At 35.8% G+C, this 22,364-nt stretch overlaps 1 protein-coding gene across 5 annotated transcripts in view; it reads right to left on the reverse strand.

The window, feature by feature from the left end:
• LOC106868417 (tubulin monoglycylase TTLL3) overlaps positions 1–22,364 on the reverse strand; it is a 99,622-nt gene that overhangs the window by 49,254 nt on the left and 28,004 nt on the right. For all 5 annotated transcript variants that reach the window (XR_016241030.1, XR_016241029.1, XM_052966487.2 and 2 more), the window contains 3 exons: positions 20,009–20,145; positions 5,835–6,027; positions 2,521–2,570 (listed from right to left, as the gene is read on the reverse strand). Coding sequence is in view for 3 of the 5 variants with exons in the window: in XM_052966487.2 (XP_052822447.2) it covers positions 2,521–2,570; positions 5,835–6,027; positions 20,009–20,145 (380 nt within the window). In the remaining 2 variants the exon portion in view is untranslated. The remainder of the gene's footprint in view (positions 1–2,520; positions 2,571–5,834; positions 6,028–20,008; positions 20,146–22,364) is intronic.

Consider the following 22,364-nt stretch of genomic DNA (forward strand, 5'->3'; position numbering starts at 1 on the left):
GTAAATCTCGTTCTTACAATATGGGTTAGTATATCAATAATTTCTTTCATCTTTACTGGGAAAATATTATTGTTATAATACTAGCAATATATTTTTCAACTTATGTTTTACAAAAGTATTTTATAAAAGAATAATGTATTTATGCATCATATACAAGTAACTGAATAATCATAAAGCTATGTAGAGCTGGTGATCCATTAAACAGTTTGAGAGAAATTAATATGCAAATCTATTTTCAAAATGGATTGAGATATATCTAAGGTAATATAAAAAGAAAAGTATGAGCTATATAAAAAGAAAACAATTGACATACTTTGGAAATATATTAAATAGTAAATATCTATTTTGGAAAGGCAAAACTATTTCAACCATTTACTTTTTAATCCAAATAAATGAAAATATATATATTTTTCTCTAGTTTCCATCTGGAATTTTTTTATAAGACAATGAATAGATTTTTTTCATGTGGCAATTTTCATTAAACACAATTACTTCACATAACAAGCACAAGGCCTGAAATTTGGGTTGAAAAGGCAAAGTTTAGCTCAGCAGGATTTGAATTCAGAACAAAGAACTGGAAGAAATACTGCAAAGCATTTCTGCTGACTCTGTAATTATTCTGCCAGCTCTTTTATTAGACATATTTATTAGACACCTTTATTAGACATATTCAATCTGTTAGTAGTAAAGGTTCTGAAGAATACTTCACAATAGTCACTGATATATATTATTACTAATTTAGACAGGTAAATTCATTGATAAGGTTTAGTAATCTTGAAGCACATTTTACTTTTTTACTTGTTTCAGCTTGCCGGTTGTGGCCATGCTAGAGTAGCACCATTAAAATGTTATGATTTTATTTTTAATCAAGAACAATTAAAAGAATTCTAAAATGAACAGAAGAAAATGTCAAAGCCCATAAAATAATGATAAATGTATTCGATTAAATTTTACTAAGTGAAATGCTGAGCACAAATAAATGGGTTGGTGTTAGGAATGACATCCAGACATAAAAAAAACTTGCCAAAGCAGGCATTGGAACTCAATGCAGTCCTTAGGCTCACTAGATTTTTTCAAACCATCCAACTCATGGAGCATGGATGTTAAACAATGCTGATGCTGAATAAAGATATCTCAAATCTTGTAGCAAGCAAATTCATTTCTACACCCACATAAATTTAAAATTTTACTTTACTGCACAGACAAGCTGCGTGGTAAGAAGCTTGCTTCTCAAGTATATGGTTCTGGGGTCAGTCCTACTGCTTGGAACCTTGGGCAAGTGTCTTCTACTATAGCGTCAGGCCAACCAAAGCCTTGTGAGCAATTTCAATAATGGCTGAAATTGCATCTGAACCTCCAGCCAATAATTGATGAAGAATTGGTGATCTTGTGTGTTTTCTGTTCACCTGTGTATTTAGTATATGCACACTAATACAAGACCCACATTAGACTACTCACTGTATCACTATCAAACCAAGAGTTTAACTACAGTCTGTCCATAGCACTTAGTGTTACCTGCCACTCTTTGAATCTTCTAGATACCAATACCTCTCATATATATATATATATATATATATATATATATATATATATATATATATATATACACTTATTCTTTTATTCTTTTACTTGTTTCAATCATTTGACTGTAAATTTGCAGAAAAACTTGTGGTGGGGCAGTTTAACTTAATCGGTCTAAGAGCACTGCGACACGTAATCACGGAGGTATGAGTTCAAGTCTTATAGCTGGCCACCTACACTTTTTTTCTGCAAAATAGGGGTAGTTTATCCTGTTCAAGCTATATTATTAGCATTATCCTGCGATTGAGAATTTAAAATCACTTCTTTAACTTTCTAAGACATCTCAACGCTTCTAAAAGCAAACTTCATTTGTTTGTTTACGTTCATCATAATTTGAATTTAATATACTACTATTAATAAGTGAACACAGTGATGTCTCTTGGCACTGTGTGCTGTGATCTGTTGGTGCACTACAGTTCTAGTCCGGGAACTTTTTGATACCACCTCATATACTCTACGAACCCAAGAAAGCTGAAAAGCAAAACCAACCTCAGCAGAATTTGAACTCAGCCATATCGGGCTAATTTGTTGGTTGTTTATTTTCTGCAATATTAATGCTTTGAAAATTTAAAGATAAACTAATATTAGCTGCCTTATAATTCTTTTGTAAAAGTTAATGGTTTTACCCAAGTATTATGAAGATGATTAAGATTGTTGTATTAATCATTCATTTTAATTTATGTTTAAAACTTAGGAAGATTGATGATTTTATGTATCCAATAAAAGGAGTCTATAACTAAGTACTGCAAAACATTTTGTTTGAGGTCCTAATGATTCTCCAGATCCATTCTGTAAGGATTGACAGCAGAATATATTATCTGTAAAAGTCTTTGCAGTGTACATTGCACAAATGAATAGAATCGTTCAAGTATTCATGGTAACATTAAATACAATATTTCAAATCTAGTTCAGATACAGTAGAAATGTTCTTTATTTTACCATTATATTATAAAGCCTATCTTCTTCCCTCCACTTTACATTAGAAATATCTAAAAAGAAAAAAAAAAACAGGGAAAAATCAATTCATTTCAAAATAGCTTTTTCCATTAACATTTAACAAATAAATATTTTCATCGTAACTGTGGATTTTAAAAGCTGGCTAACTGAAAACATCTTGATTACATTAAACCTTTTAAAAAGAAGAATTATTTAATCCTCCACTGTATTTTCACAGTTAAACCTGGCAAGATCCTTTAATATTTCTTCTATTTCAACTCTAGTGGAATTTTGGTTTACAAACACCTCATCACAAACAAATTAGTTTATGAACAATTCTTTGAATATGACAAAGGACTGAGATACCTAGCACCTGGCCATACTCAAGAAGACCAATACCCTGCAGCAGAAGTGTTAAGATTGATCCTGTTCATGGTGTAAAGCACTGATGGTGGTATCCCATAAAAGCGCCCATGTGGTGTTACATAAAAGTGCCTGTACAACGTCACATAAAAGCACCTGTGCAGTGCCATGTAAAAGCGCCCATGCAGTGCCACATAAGAGCACCCATGAGGGGCCACATAAAAGCACCCATACAGTATGACATAAGCACCCAGCACACTCTGTAAAGTAGTTGACATTAGAAGGGCATCCAACCATACAAACCATGCCAAAGCAGATTGCAGTCTGGTGCAGCTCCCCAGCTTGCCAGCTCGGGTAAAACCATCCAATTTATGCCAGCATAGACAACAGATGCTGCTGCTGCTGCTGCTGCTGATGATGATGATGATGATGACGAAAGCGTTTCAGGTGATGAACTGTGTCTTGAATAACAATCACACAAGCCAGCAACAACAGTTAGCAATAAGTGGCGAGTATCAGTAGGAGAGCTTCAGTTACTGTCTAGCTTTCACTCAGAGCACATCCCTGCTCAAATTCACCAAGCCTTCTTTAGAATTTCCTATGGGAAAAATAAGCTTTGGTTTATGAACATTTCAGGTGATGAAACAGTCTTCAGAAAAGAATTAAAAGCGTAAACCCAATGTTCTACTGTACTTAAGATGAAACTGATAGAAATCTTAAAATGCTATAATATTCTTTCACTGGTTTCAATTATTGGACTATGGTCATGTTGGAGCACCCCTTTCAAGAGCTTAGTTAATCATATCAATCCCAGTATGTATTCCATCTGATACTGATTTTATTGATCTCTATTTGTTGAACAGTGAAGTTTTGGGAAAGACAACACTGTAAACATAAACACAGATGCAGACTCAGAAATGCATACATACATATTTACACACACACACACACACACACATGCACACACACACACACATGCACACACACACACACTGGCCTTCTGCACATTCCTGTCCACTAAATTCCATCCACATTGATTTTTTTAGACATGCATTGTTTTTTTCCATCTCAAAAAGCCAAAGTGAATACCTTATGATGACTCTCATAATACATGATTTCATGATTTCAGTCTTGTGAGTGGATTTGGTAGACAGAAACTGAAAGAAGCCTGTCATATATATATATGTGTGTGTGTGTGTGTGTATGTGTGTGTAAGCATGTGTATCTTTGTGTCTGTGTTTGTCCCCACCACCATTTGACAACCGATGTTGGTGTGTTTACATACATACATATATAAATCAAGGGTAGGACTAAAACAAAAATACAAGCAGAAATCCTACAAAACACAACATGCGGAAAAATAGATGATGACATAACAAATGGCAAACAGGACAAAAACAAGATACATTGATCATTCACAGTCAATTTCCTCTTCAGTCAGTGTCCAGAAAGTCCCTGCAGTTTCACACTTTTTTATCACTGAGACTGCTCAAATCTCTAGCAAGTGCCAGAGACTCAATCAAGCTAAAAGTATTAAGCCTCTGGGAAAAGCAAACAAATGTATACAAGAGTGAAAACAAGAGCAGAAACATAAACAAGGATGCTAGAATTATACACATACAACAGACGAACACCTTTTGGCTATACAACTGAAGGAAAATAATTGTACATTTACAAATACAAATAAATAACAGAAAGGGTCTTTTGACTATCAGACGAACATAATGTTTTCTGTTTTATAGCTGAGAGGCATTCGTCTGCTGTATGTGTATAATTCTAGCTTTCTTGATTTTGTTTCCATTCTTGTTTCCATTCTTGTATACATTCGTTTGCTTTCTCCAGAGGCTTAATGCTTTTAGCTTGAGTCTCTGGCACTTACCAGATTCAAGCAGTCTCAGTGATAAAAAAGTGCAAAACTGAAAGGACTTTCTGGATACTGACTGAAGAGGAAATCGGCTGCAAATGATTCGTGTATCTTGTTTTTGTTCTGTTTACTGTTTGTTATGTTACTGTTGATTTTTCCGCATGTTGTATTTCCGCTTGTTGTGTTCTTTCTGTCCTATTCCTGATTTATCCATGCAGTGCACCGTACAACCTGTTGTTTACTCTGTTAAAAAAAATATGTGTGTGTGTGGGTGTGGGTGTTTGCACATATATATATATATATATATATATATATATATATATATATATATATATATATATATATATATGTAAAAGTTTGCAGAGGAACACACGAGTAGATATATATAAGGAAAAAAGACAAAGTAGAAAATGCTAAAATACTTTTATGAAGAACATTACAAAACTGGTTTCGATCCTTGAGATCTTTTCAACAGTAAATATGAATAATAAATTTTTTTTAAATTATTGAAAAATTAAATTTTGGTAAATTTAAAAGAAAAGTCTTTTCGAACCCACAAGAGTTAACAAGTGAAACAGAGACAGGCAGAAACAAGAAAAATGCCCCTGTTATTTGAATACTATACAAATATGTTTTTAAAAAGACTTTTCTTTTAAATTTACCAAAATTTAATTTTTCAATAATTTTTCAAAAACTTATTATTCATATTTACTGTTGAAAAGATCTCAAGGATCGAAACCGGTTCTGTAATGTTCTTTATAAAAGTATTTTAGCATTTTCTACTTTGTCTTTTTTCCATATATATATATATATATATATGTGTGTGTGTGTGTGTGTATATATATATCTGTGTCTCCCCTGCCACTGTTTGACAAACGGTGTTGATGTATTTCCATCCCCATACTTAACGGTTCACCAAAAGAGGCCACTAGAATAAGTACCAGGTTTAAAAAATAAAAAGTACTAGGGTCAATTCATTGAACTAAAAAATTATTGAAGGCAGAACTCCAGCATGACTGCAGTCTGACTGAAACAAGTAAAAGATAAAAGATAAGAGTGAAAATTAGGAATAAAAAACTGAAAACACTACCATTATCATTTTCATCAATGTCATTATCAGCGTCATCCTCTGTAGCATCTTGAATACCATCCAAAGGAATGGTTTTTACTTGAGGTTGCTTACAAATTTTAGTCATTTGAAAATAATTTTCCACCCAGCCACGTTGTCGTAGACAGTATCGTACAGTCGAATAGCCTCCTTGAATAGTAAATATTTGGTTCAGCTGAAAATAAAAAGAAAAAAATATATATATTTCAGAAATGTCATTAACAAAAAGAAAAAAATAATAATAAATTATGATTTATCATAAGTAATGATGAACTTACATTTATCCATCAAACATGGCTAAAACGTATTCTAAGATTAAATTGTTCAGTAACATCTTTTAATCTGGTTGCACCAAACAATAAGTCTTTCACACTTCAGTTGTTGTTGTTAAGCCCAGTGTCAACCTTAATTCAGCTAACTTATGATCACAGGCTTTCTAGTTATGACAAGTCTTTTTTTTTTCTAGTATAGTGTACCCCACACTGTCTTCCCTTTTTCTATGATAATAACATGATTTATTGAAAGATTTGGATGCTATTTCTAACCAATTGCAAGACCATGTAAACACTTCCTCATTGGCTCACTCATCTCACAGAATTTAATGAAATAAATATTACCAGAATATTAGTAAAAACCAGATATTGAGTAAAACTTCAAGAGTATAACTAATGATTTCTTTGAAACAAGTTTTCATAGGATTCGTTTTAAAAAAAAGCAACTCTTAATTTATAGAGAGAAAGTAAGAGAAAGAGAGAAAAACAGCAAACAGAGTGTTGAATCAGCTCCAGTACAAGACTGGTATTTATCAACTGTCAAAAAATGAAAAGCAAATTTGACTTCAGAGGAATTTAAACTCAGAATGCAGAATAAATACCACAAAGCATTATATCCAATGTTCTCACAAGTCTGTCAATTAGTTACCTTAGAAAAATATGGAACAATTCCTGAATTTGAGTACCATCCATATATAGAAAACTTTACACCACTAAATAGCTTGTTCTCTACAGTTTAGATCCAGATCTTATTGACTCAGACATTTAGCTAAATTGAAGACATGTTACCTTGAGCCAAAGGAAACTTTCTTCTTCATATTATATCTATGGTAGCAGTAAGATTATTTAAAACTTTATTCCATAAGGAAATGCAATAAGTTTGGTGGAATTCTGGTTTAATCACCCTCATAACCCTTTTTAGTTTTTGCAATATTTGGAAAATTTTGCAAATTTGTGTTCTACGAAAAGAAAGCAAAAAAAATTTTTGTATGTGATTTAAGGATGATTTAGCTGTTGTTTTTAGCACATCCCACGACCACCTGATACCATCCTCTTTCTTTGTCACTTTGATATGTATTAATGTTTTACAATATTTTTCTCCACATTAACACATTTAATGGAATGATGATGCACCCAAGAGTGATCCACTGTTGGGATTTAAGCAAAAAACTCAGACTGGCTGTATTTTAAACTCCAATTTAAAGAAAAAAAATTCAAAAAAAGAGTGGAAGTTTTAGGATATATTCGTGAAGGGGTTGAAAAATATTAAAAAAATTTTCTCATAACTGTATGAATTCCCATGTGTAGAACACAAGTTTGCAAAAAATTCTCATGACATCAGATACTGTTTTTTACAATACTAAATATATTAAAATGACAAAAATATTTTAATTTGTTAAAATGATCGCTTAAAGCCACACCACTTTTTTGTAGCTAAAATTTTGAAGGTTTTTACCATAAGATTCATCTCATATAGCTCTTTCGTTTCAACACAATTATTGTATAGTTTTCTTTAACAATAACTGAGATATTTTGATTCAAAGTCAATTTCTGGGGTTACCATTTCTTTTTACTTAAAGCCAAATTACATTTTCCCTAGCTAATACATTTTAACAAGGTTTTCACCAAAGGATTCTTCTCAATGAGCACATTCTTTTAAACCCAAGTAATCTAGATTTTTCTTTCAGTCAATTTTCACCTTACTCTCCCATCTTTGACCTCTCATATTTTGACCAAACATTTTTTTAAAGAACCAAATTTAAATTATTTCGTCTCAAAAAAATACCCACATTCAATTTGGCTAATAACTGAATTACTGATGAAGCTTAGAAGTGCTTGTGAGTAACCAAAAGTTGACCGTAAGAATAAATCTACCCACTGCCATGGCTGAACAATACACACACCACACACATACATATACATATATATATATTATACAGAGAGAGAGCAGGGAGGAGGGAGTGATGAAAGAGGAAGTTGTGATCAGTGATAAAAAGAGGAATATGAGAGGAAAAAAGAAACAAAATGAAATACTATTGAACTGATGCAGATGTATAATCATATGCATGTGCATCCATGTGCACATACATAAACACACGTTTTTGTAATATGGAGGTAAGGCACATTAACTCGCAGGTTGCCAGAAACAGCTAGGTACAATAAAATAGAGCTCATAGTGAAATAAACAACACTGAATACATTAAGTGTTAGTAGCATATCATAGATATACAAGTACCAAATACAATTTAAATCATAGATCTCACTCAGGGGTGGGTCCTTGGTGCAGCATGGGTATAAGAAGTAAACACAAATGGCATTTAAAATTTACAACAAATGTTTCGATAAAATTTTATTTATTTAATGCGGTCATAAAAGTTATGATCTTAATATATAATCCACCACCATGAGGTAAAATTTTAAACATTGACCTAGACATAGCCAATATTTACCTATTGAATTAAGCATCATGTAATTGTTTATATATTTCTGACCAAGATGTAAGCTAAAATCTGCTTTTCCCTCAATCTCCATGTTCTGAGATAAGCCACTCTACAAATTTCTCTTTCCCTTGTCGATAAAATGTAACTTGCAACCCAATTGTTTCACTTTCCCTCTCTAATTCTCCAGTTTCATTAACATAAAATCCCTGATTCAGTTTTTCCTGTATTATCATTGCTCGAATATTCTTGATAAATATTTCGATATAATTCATTTCAATGTCCGAGTCAATTCACCATAGTTCCTCTCTGTCTCAACAGATGCCATGTCAATGACTATTAATATTATTCATTGCCGAAGTAGTAGTTATGAAGTTTATTGAAATTCCCATTCAGGTATATATATTCTTAAATTCCATGCAGGATGAATCTACATGTTCAGGAGCCTATTTAAACAAAGACTAAATGAGCAGCTACCAAAACTATTTCTCCTTATCCCTTCCACTCACCTAACTTCTACCCTTATTAATGTCAGATACACACATATACACATATGTGTGAATGAAAAGTGCACAAAACCATGTATGCATGTGAATGGGTTTATGTAGTTGTCTACATAACAAGACATAGTTTGATGTTTTAAGCACCTATGTTAGTTTACATATATCTTATTTCTTTACTGCCCACAAGGGGCTAAACATAAAGGGGACGAACAAGGACAGACAAAGGGATTAAGCCGATTACATCGACCCCAGTGCGTAACTGGTACTTAATTTATCGACCCCGAAAGGATGAAAGGCAAAGTTGACCTCGGCTGAATTTGAACTCAGAACGTAACGGCAGACGAAATACCGCTAAGCATTTCGCCCGGTATGTTAACGTCTCTGCCAGCTCGCCACCTTGTTTACATATATCTACAAATATATAGAAGTTGTCGCTGAAAAGTTCCTGGCTTTAAGGGTATCGCAAAAGGCCTGGTTGGAGGCCCAACATTCTGAGTTTTTCAGTAGGGCTTAGAGAACCTGAAGGACTGTTGCAATAAGTGTGTGGATCTAAGGAGGGAATGTAGGATAAAATCATAATTAACTGATCTTCTTGTATTTTCTTTTATCCAAAGCCAGGAACTTTTCAGCACCCCCTCATATGTGTAAATATGCTTTTATGCCTAAGCAGATATATATATATGTTTCATATACAAATATGAGAAAGCATATATATAAACCTACTTTCAATATCACTAGAATTTGACTGGTGCCCTATGACTGCCCTACCCACACCTGCCCCATCCCACCTTGTTTTGTTACAGCTTGTCTTCTGAAGACTTGGACTTGCAGGGAGACTGTAAACATTGAGTAGCATATGCATATTTACCCATACCTGCTTTCCTTGACATACGCAAGGCCCCATTGCCTCCAGGAAAGTGCCCGATAAAGTATTCTTCTTCACAGATGTCAAACACAATCCCTGTATATTCTCACATTCCCTTGAAGTCCACAAACTTAGAACAGCCACAATCTATGTCAGTACCATGAAAGGCAGATTTAGTGAGATTGTTGAAAAGTTCAAGTGAAGAAATGTGTAGGTTTGCTGCATAAAAGAGGTATGATGGTAGGGAGCCTCAACTAGACTGCTTTTGGGTAAAGAGCATAAATATATATTCTTCTGAATAGGGAGTAGTGATGGGGTAGGCAGTATAAGTATACTTTTGGCAGAGAAGTGGGTAGATAAGGTGATTGAGGTAGTCAGGGTATGTGATAGGATTATCAAGTTAAGAATAGTCTTGTATAATGTAACAGTGACATTTATCTCTGTAAATGCTTCACATTGCTGGACTAGATGATGAACAGAAGGACTGTGCACATATATATATATATATATATATATATATATATATATATATATATGTATGTATGTATGTGGGACCACCAACAAGACCAGTCTGTGGAGCGAATGTCGCTAGCAACTACAGGATTTCCTACTTCCTCTCAATGATCATACGCCCCATAATCCAGATGTCACCTGATGTCTGTGACAGCACGGAAGATCTCCTCAGCAGGATCAACGACTGTAACAACACTTGCAACCTGACAGGGTGTATAGTGGGTAGCATGGATGTGGTATCACTATACCCATCTATCGACGTGGATTTTGCAGTGGAAAAGTGCATGGAGATGATCAACGAGAGCGAAGTAGAGTTCCAAAAAGTCAATACAGAAGAACTGGGCCTCCTACTTAGATTGACATATGACGATGTATATCTAGATAGATACGACCTTAGAGATTTCTGCCCTAGTAGACGTCTAAGAGGTAGACCACCCACAATTACCTCTATGGCTAGGAAGACCCCTATAGAGAGATGGAGTGGATGGACCAGAACCATACGGACCCCCACTAATATCCATCAGGTAAAGAAAATGATCGCACATGCACTAGGAGCTAGTATAAAGGTCACCCTAAAAGGCCACACCTTTAAATTTAACAACAAATTATACGCCCAGGACGAGGGGGCAGCCATCGGTAAAAGTATCGCCGGTGATGTGGCCAATCTCTTCATGGTATGGTGGGACAGAAGGCTTAAGGAACGCTTGACACAGAACTCCATACTCGTGAATGTGTACTCTCGATATGTCGATGATATCAACTTAGTGGTAAAGACACCCCCACAAGAGAGTACTCCTGAAATAGAAATAGAAACTAAGACTATGGAGAGCATCCAGCAAATAGCTAACTCCATCCACCAGAGTATTAAAGTTACGATAGACTACCCTACTAAACACCCTAACCATAGATTACCTGTATTAGATACTGAACTCTGGCTAGAAACTAAGAACAATAAAACCAGAATCCTCCATTCACACTACAAAACCTATGGCCTCCAAATACCTGATCCACCGGAACTCGGCTATTGCGGACAATGCCAAATTCAACATATTGATGGCAGACCTCGTCAGAGTAATGCGAAATGTCTCCTGCATGTGCGACCCTACAGAATTAAAGAGACATATACAACATTTCGTCCACCGCATGCAGTTCTCAGGTTACAGCCATAAAGAAAGGATCAGGGTATACAAAGGAGCTATGAAGAATTTTGAAACAATCAAACGCAACGATAGGAATGGGATTTGCCCACTCTATAGGAGCAAATCATGGAACACCATAGAAAGGACTAAGAAGAAAATAGGGAAGGCAAGCTCACGGTACGATAGCCACAAGTACCAGAGCGTCATGTTCGTCGACATCACCCCTAGAGGCGAACTGGCATACCGCTTTAGAAGGGCCCTAGACAAACTTAAGCTAAGAATTAAGGTTGTTGAAAGGCCAGGCAACCCTATTAAATCCCTTATCAGTAGAACATACCCTTTCAGTAGAACCCCCTGCACTGATAGGAACTGTACCGTATATAGATTTAGCCCACAAACGAACTGCAAAACCAGAAATGTGGTCTATAGTATAAGATGTACAGATGGACGATGCAGAAATAAGACAATGACATATGTAGGCGAAACAGCAAGGAGCATAGGGGAGCGGGCAAACGAACATTGGAGGGAACTTAAGGAAGGGAAGAACTCATCAGTTCTGTACCAGCACACTGAGCAAGAACATAGAGGCTCAATCAACAACATAGAGATTAAAATCTCATCCACACATAGCAGTGATGCAGCACTTAGACAAATTACTGAAGCTACACACATAATAGAAGAGAAACCTAGCCTGAATAGGAAACTAGAATGGAACACTAACACACACCCCTAACAAACCACAAACCACAACATGTGACAACAAGTTACCCATAAACCAATAATAATATGAACAAAATATAATACAATACATAGATAAACAAATGGAATTAAATACTACATACGTTAACAAAATTTAATTAAACACAAAAAAAAAAACAGTAGATAAAAAAAAAACACACACACACACACATGAACAAATAAATAAATAAAAACAAATACAAACGAACACGTATTAACAGAGAATATAGATGATACAGACACGCCCCATACACACACATGCACTTACAAAAGACATAGACACGTTGAAGGACACGCATGCGTAGACACATACAATAGGAATACAAAATACAAAATGGCTGATAGTTAGCAAGGTGAGACACACATAAGAAAGAAGGAAACAAAGGACCACTGATGAGGTCACAGAAGTGTGACGAAAGAACTCTGGCCGAAATAAGATTAAGATTAATGTAATATAAAGCTGAAGCAAATTAACACCAAATATACAGTGCGTGTGTTTTTATTGGCTAAACTGGCAATATGACCATCCCCAAGTACAACATCTGTTTCAACACACGATTTCACATCAAAAGTCTTGCAAAACAAATATATATATATATATACATATATATATATATATATATATATATATATATATATATATATATATATATATATATATATATATATATATATATATGTAGGCGCAGGAGTGGCTGTGTGGTAAGTAGCTTGCTTACCAATCACATGGTTCAGGGTTCATTCCCACTGCGTGGCACCTTGGGCAAGTGTCTTCTACTATAGCCTCGGGCCGACCAAAGCCTTGTGAGTGGATTTGGTAGACAGAAACTGAAAGAAGCCTGTCATATATATGTATGTTTATATGTTTGTGTATCTGTGCCTGTACCCCAACATCGTTTGACAACCGATGGTGGTGTGTTTACGTCCCCGTAACTTGGCGGTTCGGCAAAAGAGACCGATAAAATAAGTACTAGGCATCCAGGGGGTCGATTTGCTCAACTAAAAGGCGGTGCTCCAGCATGGCCACAGTCAAATGACTGAAACAAGAAAAAAAAAAAAAAATCGAAATCGAATTAAATTCGACGACTGGCACCCATGCCAACGTCGTCTCCTTCATTGGACACGAAACTCAGCTTGCGAAGACCTGTTGGGGCAAGCGAAAGCGAAATCGTGATGACACCTGTGCCAAGCATCGCCTTTCTGGCACTTGTGCCCGCGGCATGTGCAAGGACTTTCGAGCGAGATCGTTGCCAGTGCCCCTGGACTGGCTCTTGTGCAGGTGGCACGTAAAATACACCAGTACCGCCTGACTGGCCTTCATGCCGGTGGCACGTAAAAGCACCCACTACACTCTCTGAGTGGTTGGCGTTAGGAAGGGCATCCAGCTGTAGAAACTCTGCCAAATCAGATTGGAGCCTGGCGTAGCCATCTGTTTCGCCAGTCCTCCGTCAAATCATCCAATCCATGCTTGCATGGAAAGCAGACGTTAAACAACGATGATATATATATATTCGCATATTGAACTGTAATAGTTTGTTGTGGTGATGATGTTGATTAGAGCATTAAGGTGGTGGTGGTTCACGTAAGTAGTGAAGAACAAACAGCTAACAATTTAATTTTTAGCTAAAATTTAAAGAAAAAAAAGCATTATATGGTTTACTGTATGTGCCTTAGTGCAAGTAATTGTTACAAATGACAAACATCTTCACCGCTGCCATCATTATTTATCATTAACATCTCTTATCTTCCCTTCTTTTTTCTCTCCCTCTTATGAATTACTTTCCCAAGCATGATAGAAAAGGTAAGTAGGAATGTGCTACTATATTAATATACAGATATAGGTGCAGGCATAGTTGTGTGGTAAGAAGTTTGCTTCCCAACCACATGGTTCAGGGTTCAATCTCACTGTGTGGCACCTTGGGCAAATGTCTGTTACTATAGCCTTGAACTGACCAAAACCTTGTGAGAAGATTTGGGAGATGGAAACTGATAAAAGCCTGTCATAAAGATGCATATATATAAATGTGTGTGCATCTTTGTGTCTGTGTTTGTCTCCCACCACTGCTTGATAATTGGTGCTGGTATGTTTATGTCGCATAACTTAGTGGTTCAGCAAAAGAGACTGATAGAATAAGTACCAGGCTGTTAAAAATATTAGTCCTGAGCTCGATACATTAAACTAAAAATTCTTTAAGGTGGTGCCCCAGCCTAACCACAGTCTAATGACTGAGATAAGTAAAGGATAAAGGATACATATGTAGGTATTCCTAATGGACAATTGGATGCAAGCCACTGATCAGTCCTGTCACTGGAACAGGCTGCCAAACTTATGTGAATAAAGTAGAAACCATGAAGCAATATCAAGGGTCGGAAAGTGAGCTAAGATTTACTTAACCAAGATAAAAACAAGATTACTAGTGTTCTGTGCCTTTAGAATAAGCAGCATGAAATAATTCCAAATAGCAGGATAATGTATTCATATTGAGCAAGTGTCTCCTACAATAGCCTTGGGCTAACCAAAGCCTTGTGAGTGAATTTGGTAGACAGAAACTGAAAGAAGCCCGTCATATATATGTATAGTCTTTTACTTGTTTCAGTCATTTGACTACAGCCATGCTGGAGTACTGCCTTAAAGGGTTATTTAGTTGAAGAAATCAACCCCAGGACTTATTCTTTCTAAACCTTGTACTTTTTCTATCGGTCACTTTTGCCAAACTGCTACATTGTCAAGCAGGCAGAATAAGTACCAGGCTGAAAAAAATTACTGGGGTCGATTCATTCGACTAAAAATTCAAGGCGTTGCCCCAGTATTGCTGCAGTCTAATGATGGAAACAGATAAAAGATAAAAGAGATAATTACAAAGAATTATATTCAAAATAAAACTGATAAATCAGTGAATCTGAAAAGAAAGAGATATAGAAGTCTCTTCTGAACAAAGAATATGAATAGAATTATGAGGGTCAGCCTCAAGAGGAATCAACAGAGAGGTAATCTGTAGATATATATACAAGACAAATTAATGAAACGAGAGGTGCACTTCTATTAGGGACAGCTGCTGAGGTGTAGAAATCATTAGATTATATTAGGATTCCATAATTGCCTAAATGTTTAGGTAATGCTCTTAATAAATCCTGTGGTGAACTTAGGGTAAAATACTTCCACTACATTAGAAACATGTGTTTATACTTTAAACCTATTAACTAAAATGCTTCGAATATTTATTACTTAATCTCTTAGCTCTAAGCATTCATTTTAACCCATACATTGTAATTATGCTTCAATGTTATCTTGCTTCTCTTTGACACAAAGTATTGACCCCATTCATTAACTTATGTAGCAGTACAGCTGGTACTCGTGGATAGAGTAACCAAAAGAGTCTCAATGTGATGGCTCAAATTGTTAGAAATAGAAGCCATATACCCCTCAAATTACACCTTAGTACTTAAAAAAAGAATACACTAGATGAAGTAGTCTATGATATTACTATTCACCAAAATAAGACAAGGTGGTCTTGGATATTTAGACAAAGATCCTCACAGGAGGATGATTATAGGTCTACTCAATCAGAGCCTATTTGGAGACAACAACAAGAGTAAGGAAACAAGAAGACTTGGCTGTTGGGTCAAGTTAGTACAGAATCGTGCTAAAGACAAAGTTGGGTTCCATAAGAGTTGCTTTGAGTATGTACCAGGTCAAGGATCTTTCCATATTTCCATACTTCTAGTCATTTATCTGCAAGAAAAATTTTCAACTAAGAACAATGAATTCTGCTTTGAAGGTCCTAGATTCTGTAGTCTGATGCAAACTGGAAAAGATGGTTGTAAATGGATGGTACTGTTCAGACCATTTATAAGCAACATCAGGAAATAGCAGTGATTTCAGTTAAGAATCTAGTCTACAAATAGTGCTTACTATGGTTCTATTCTTAATACTATTTATGAAAGAGTGCTGAAAAGTTCCTGGCTTTGGGTAAAAGAAAATACAGGAGAATCAGTTAAGTTAATTATGATTTTATTCAACATATTCCTCTCTTAGATTCACATACTTATTATAGTAGTCCTTTAGTTTTTCTATGCCCTGTAAAAAGAACTTGGAAGTTTGGGCCTCTGACCAGGCCTCTGTAGCATCAATCACTTCTGAATCAGAGTAAAATTTTGTTCCTTGAGATGTTTCTTCAATTGTGGAAAGAGGTGATAGTTAGAGGGAGCCAAGTCAGGAGAGTAAGGTCGGTGGTCTACCAACTTGAAGCCAAAGTTGCATATTTTCCATAGAGTTTCATGTGCTGTGTGTGCTGGTGCATTGTCCTGCAAAAACAGGACACCATGGCTCAACTTTCCATGGTGTCTCTGCTTCAAAGCTTCATGCAGTTCATCCAACAGAGACATGTAGTATTCTGCATTGATGGTCCGACCCATTGGCAGGTATTTTATGAGGAATACTCCATCTTTGTCCCAGAACACTGAAGCCATAATCTTTCCAGCTGACTTCTGGGTCCAAAACTTCATGGGATACAGTGAACCGCAGTGGCACTACTCCACTGATTGCTGCTTGGTCTGGGGATCAAGTTTCATCCATAGTGACTAAGCCTCTCCCACTGCAAATCAGTCCAAAATCGCCTTTGATGTTATTACTCTGATGTGCTTCTCATCTATGTTCAGATATTTCGGCACCCATTTTGCAGAAAACTTTCTCATGACCAGAATGTTGTGGATGATGTGGCCAACTCTTTTTCAGGAATTCCTCAGTCTCAGCTATGACTCTATCAGAAATCATGATATACACAGCATTGGCTTTATCCTCTGTTCTCACAGAAGTTGGTCATCCTGACCAGGGTTCATCTTTGACATCGAAATGACTAGTCTGAAACCTTGACACCCCGATTTTCACTGTGAAGTAAGATGGGCAGCCATTTTTCAAGAATTTCTTCATCGTGTTATGGATTTTGCCACTCCTTTGCCTTGCACAAAGAAGAACTTCATGACTGCTCATGCTTCAATTGTACCAAAATCCACTTTTGGAGTTGCCATCATGCGTTAAATCTGCGAAAAAAAGAAAGATATATTGTATGCCATCGTGATTTTTTTGCATATCTTCTAAAGAGTTGTCTTATCTCCCTGTAAAGGTAACAGCTCTATCCTTTCACAATACCCTTAAAAGCAGTAACTTTTCAGCACCCCCTCGTACTAAATTATAGCTTTCAAGATTAGATGTTAGTGGAATTTTTATATGCTTCTGAGTTGTTTCTCATAATAGAATATAAGATTTGATATCAGAATGAGAATGGAAAAACCTAAATGTAAACATGGCAAAACATGGTACTGGTTATTTGTGAGAAAGTACAAACACCAAGTGTTAACTAAGAAGTAAACTGGCACAATATGTAAGAAGTGGGTTGGTTGAAATTCAGTAGAAACAATTACTGATGAAAAAAAAAAATTATAGTGAATTTATGGTAGGTTGACAGGAAACAGCATCCTAGGTACAAGACAGCCATATAATGAAATCCATGTACTACTCAGATAGACAATTCAAATAATACTTTCCACAATCTAAGTGACATGATTTGTGATGTAAGCAGTTGTGGTGAAAGTATCATAGACTGAGTAAGAATATAGATGAGGTTGAGGGAGATATTGCCTATTTTCAAGTTACTCTTTCTAAGCAAAGACAAATTGATGCCTGAATAACATGAACAATACTATTTAGCAGTGAGACATGGGTTCTGAATAGGAAACATCAGGAATGAACTAAATTGGGTAAAAGACAGAGTTAAACTGAACTTGATATGTAAATGTCTTTCTCATTGAGCAAAATGACCAACTTCAAAGTGAATGGTTGAGAAAATAGAAACCAGAACAAAATATTCATTGATAAGTGTCAGATGCCCTTGTCATGTAACTGGTACTTGTGCCAGTGGCACATAAAAAGCACCCATTACACTCCTGGAGTGGTTAGTGTTAGGAAGGGCATCCAGCCATAGAGCCATGCCAAATGAGATTGGAACCTGGTGCAGCTCTATAACTCACCAGTTTCAGTCAAACCATCTAACCCATGCCAGCATGGAAAGCAGATGCTAAATGATGATGATGAAAATTAGTCTAAATAGATTAGAGAACATGTTAGATTTTGCTGCACATTCTGCGTACAGTAGTTTGTCTGATGACAACAAAGCTACACAAAATACCAATATTTTTAAGCAAAAGCTAGGATAGTTTATTGATAATGAATCAAGAATGCAGTGTAAAGTCAAAATTTGTTGATCTCACCTTGATGTTGATGATTTTCCCTGACTGTGTGCCATCCTTACACTGGGAACTGTAATGCACATTCTTCTGTTATTAATTTCTTATCGTTTAGGTTGAACCTTATTACTTCTACCCAGGTGTCAAATAAGGTAAGATTTAGGTTATTTATTATCTTTGATCTTTTACTTGTTTTTGTCATTAAACAGTGGCCATGTTGGGGTACCGCTTTAAAGAATTCTTAGCCAAATGAATTGCATGACAGTGGCACTTGTTTTACAATTATCATGTGTAGTCAAGGCAAGGAGACAATAGCATGCACATGCACACACACACACATGCACACACACACACACACACACATGCACACACAGTGTGTATGTGTGTGTGTGTGTATGTGTATGTATATATATTGTGTATATATATATATATTTATATATATATATATATATATATATATATATATATTTATATATATATATATATAATGGGCTTCTTTCAGTTTCCATCTACCAAATACAGTCACAAAGATTTGGTCAGTCTGGGGCTATAGTAGAAGACACTTACCCAAAGTACCAAAACCATGTGGCTGGGAAGCAAACTTCTTACCACACAGCCATGTCCATGCCTATAGATCCAGCTTGTACATAGATAAATAGATATTAATAATTCCCTGTTTACTCATAAGTATATAGTCAATGTGGAGGCACATGATCTAGTGGTTAGAGCAGCAGATTCGCAGTCGAGGGATCGCAGGTTTGAATCTCAGACTGGGCGATGTGTGTGTTTATGAGCGAAACACCTAAGCTCCACACAGCTCTGACAGAAAGTAATGGTGAACTTCTGCTGACTCTTTTGCCACAACTTTCTCTCACTCTTTCCTCCTGCATCTAGCAGCTCACCTGTGAAAGACAGGCATCCCGTCCAGGTGGGGAACCTATACGCCAATGAAACCGGGAAAGCAGCCCTTATGAGCCAAGCATGGCTCGAGAAGAAACAAACAACATATAGTCAACTCATCTTTGACATCTCTTCTAATATAAATTTATTTGTTTAATAAGAAATCAAAGCAGAAGTATGTATATGCAAAAAATGAAAAGTTGGTTATACAGGAAGAGGTCCAGTTACTTCTAAGAAGAATGAATATATATTGGTTTCAAATTTTGGTACAAGGCCAGCAATTTCAAGGGAGGGGTTAAGTCAATTACATCGACCCCAGTACTCAACTGGTATTTATTTTATCAACCCTGAAATGATGAAAGGCAAAGTTGATCATGGTAGAATTTGAACTCAGAATGTAAAGACAGACAAAATGCTGCTAAGCATTTTGCCCAGCATGCTGACGAACACCATTCTGCCAGATCACCACCTTAGAATGAATATAGATTATCTCAGAAATGTAGAATATTTTACATATAAAAGTTTTAAAAATTGTAAAATATAACCTTTATAGCATTTTCTGTTCTTTCACGAGCAAGCTGTAGCTTGTATGCATTGAAAGTAGGAACTATTTTTGATATCTTGTGCACATTAACAGCAGGTAAAAGTTTATCATCTGAAGAATGTTGAGGGCTTTTGATAGCTGCAAAAAAAAAAAAATCAATAATTTTTGTATTTTAGCTAAAACAGTAATTTAAGTATAATAATATTTATTCAAATTTAAATAACATTTAAAGGTTTAGTGATGTGGATTCTTAAATTATTATTTTGTATCAAATGTATTTTTTTATATTTATATATTTGTTTTGAAAGATTCTCAATGTGAAAATGTGTGCTGAAATAGATATTGGTATACTTGGGGATGGTCATCTATTGCCAACTAAACACATGCACTATTTACATGATCTTCACTTTAGTTTTATTATTGTTATTATTATTTTTAATTTATTTGTTCATCAAGGTTCTTTTGTCACACATTTCTGTGATATCTTCAGTGACTCCCTATCCTTTGTCTCCTCTTGCCCAGCCTTGTAAACTAAAACGAATAAAACTAATAAACTAAAAAAATACTAATATCAACCAGCAATGTCCAGTTGTGAAACAGTGCAAAGAAAGAAAACCTACCTGAACTTTTTCCTGCAAATACTTTCGTAGTGTCCACTAGATGAGAGCAAGATGAATATCTAATAGGCAAGGTTTGGTACAGTTAGTCAATACAACGATGACTTCTGTGACATACATGAAAGCTATGAATATAATTCAAGAAATGAGGAGAGTGTAAGGCTCCTGGAGTTGTGATGCAAATAATCTAACAATTTGCAACTCTCTTATAGTATTTAGCCAACAACCTTACCACCTACCAAACAGGTGACCACACAAGTCAGAATTATTCTTACTAGGAAATAGAACAGAAGGGTTATTGCAATACCACAGCCTTTCCTGATGAAGAATACTCAATATAATATAGATGAGTGGCTAGTGACTTCAGAGTTAGGTAGACACAAAAACAAGACAGTATGGAGAAGAAAGATTTGAAAGCCAAAAGATTCCACACTTAGGAATGGGTTTAGAAAAATTCAAATTGATGCATATGACTCTAGGGAGAAAGATTTAGATAGATGCAGCATAGATGACAACTGGGAATTTCTACAAAATAACCTGCTTATAGATAGAGATCAGACATATGACTGGGGCAAAGTCCTAGCCAAACAGAAGACGATGTGGAGGTGGAATGATACCACTGATAGAGCAATAAAGACTAAGAGAAAGGCTTAAAAAGCCTAGAAGGATGATAGTAGTAGAGAACATTACTAAATGGCTAGAGGGGCTGCTAAGTGACAGATATCCTTGCTAAGGGTGAAGTAGAAAGGAAGTTACTTGTGTATGTCATGCATCATGAGAATCAAACAAGCATTCAGGGTTGCAAGACAGTGAGTGAGAGAGAATCAAGATGCCATTAACAAGAAGTATATTTGAAAGGATGAAGACATATTTGCTATTAATATGAAAGAGAAGAAAGTAGTATGAAAGTCTTATTATGATAGAATACTGAACAGGGAGAATGCATGGAATAAAGAGGCTCTACCTCAAATTGACCCTGCACGGGGGCAGCTATTCAAGTTGACAGCAGCATGGTAAATATGTGATTAAGGACATGAGAAGTAAAGCTGCAGTTACATCAGGGATAGTTGCAGATATGTTCAAAGTATCTGGAGAGGTAGGATACATGATTACCACCTAGTTAGTTAATCAAGTTATACTGGAAGGTGTTGTATCCAATGACTAGCATAGGAGTATCACTGTAAGCTGCTACAAAGACAAAGGAAATGCCTTAGAGCTAGGAAATTATAGAGGTATCAAACTACAGGATCAGGTTATGAAGGTCAGAGAGAGACACACAGAGAGAGACAGACAGACACACACACAGACAGACATAGAGAGAGACAAACACACAGAGGCAGGCACACAGAGAAGCAGACTGAGAGAGACAAACAGACACAGCGAAAGACAGACAGACAGACATAAAGAGAGAGACAAACAGACAGACACAGCGAGAGAGACAGACAGGCAAACAGAGAGACACAGAGAGAGACAGACAGATGGACACAGAGAGATAGAGACAGACACAGAAAGAGAGAGGGAAGAGAATGAAATTATTTTGAAATAATTTAATCACACTTTTAATGAATAAATAAAAAAAGGTGCATGAAAGCATTACTATGAGAGGCTAAACAAAAGATGCAACTAGACAAAGTGTTAATTCACATTGGATCCACAAGAAACAGTTGTGGGGTGCTAGCTGTATTGATGACAAAATGGATAGTGCGTAAAGTAAGTAAGGCTACAAAAAGAAGAAAAACT

The sequence above is a fragment of the Octopus bimaculoides genome, chromosome 3 (genome assembly GCF_046866305.1).
Source record: "Octopus bimaculoides isolate indiv1 chromosome 3, ASM4686630v1, whole genome shotgun sequence".
Classification (NCBI taxonomy): domain Eukaryota; kingdom Metazoa; phylum Mollusca; class Cephalopoda; order Octopoda; family Octopodidae; genus Octopus; species Octopus bimaculoides.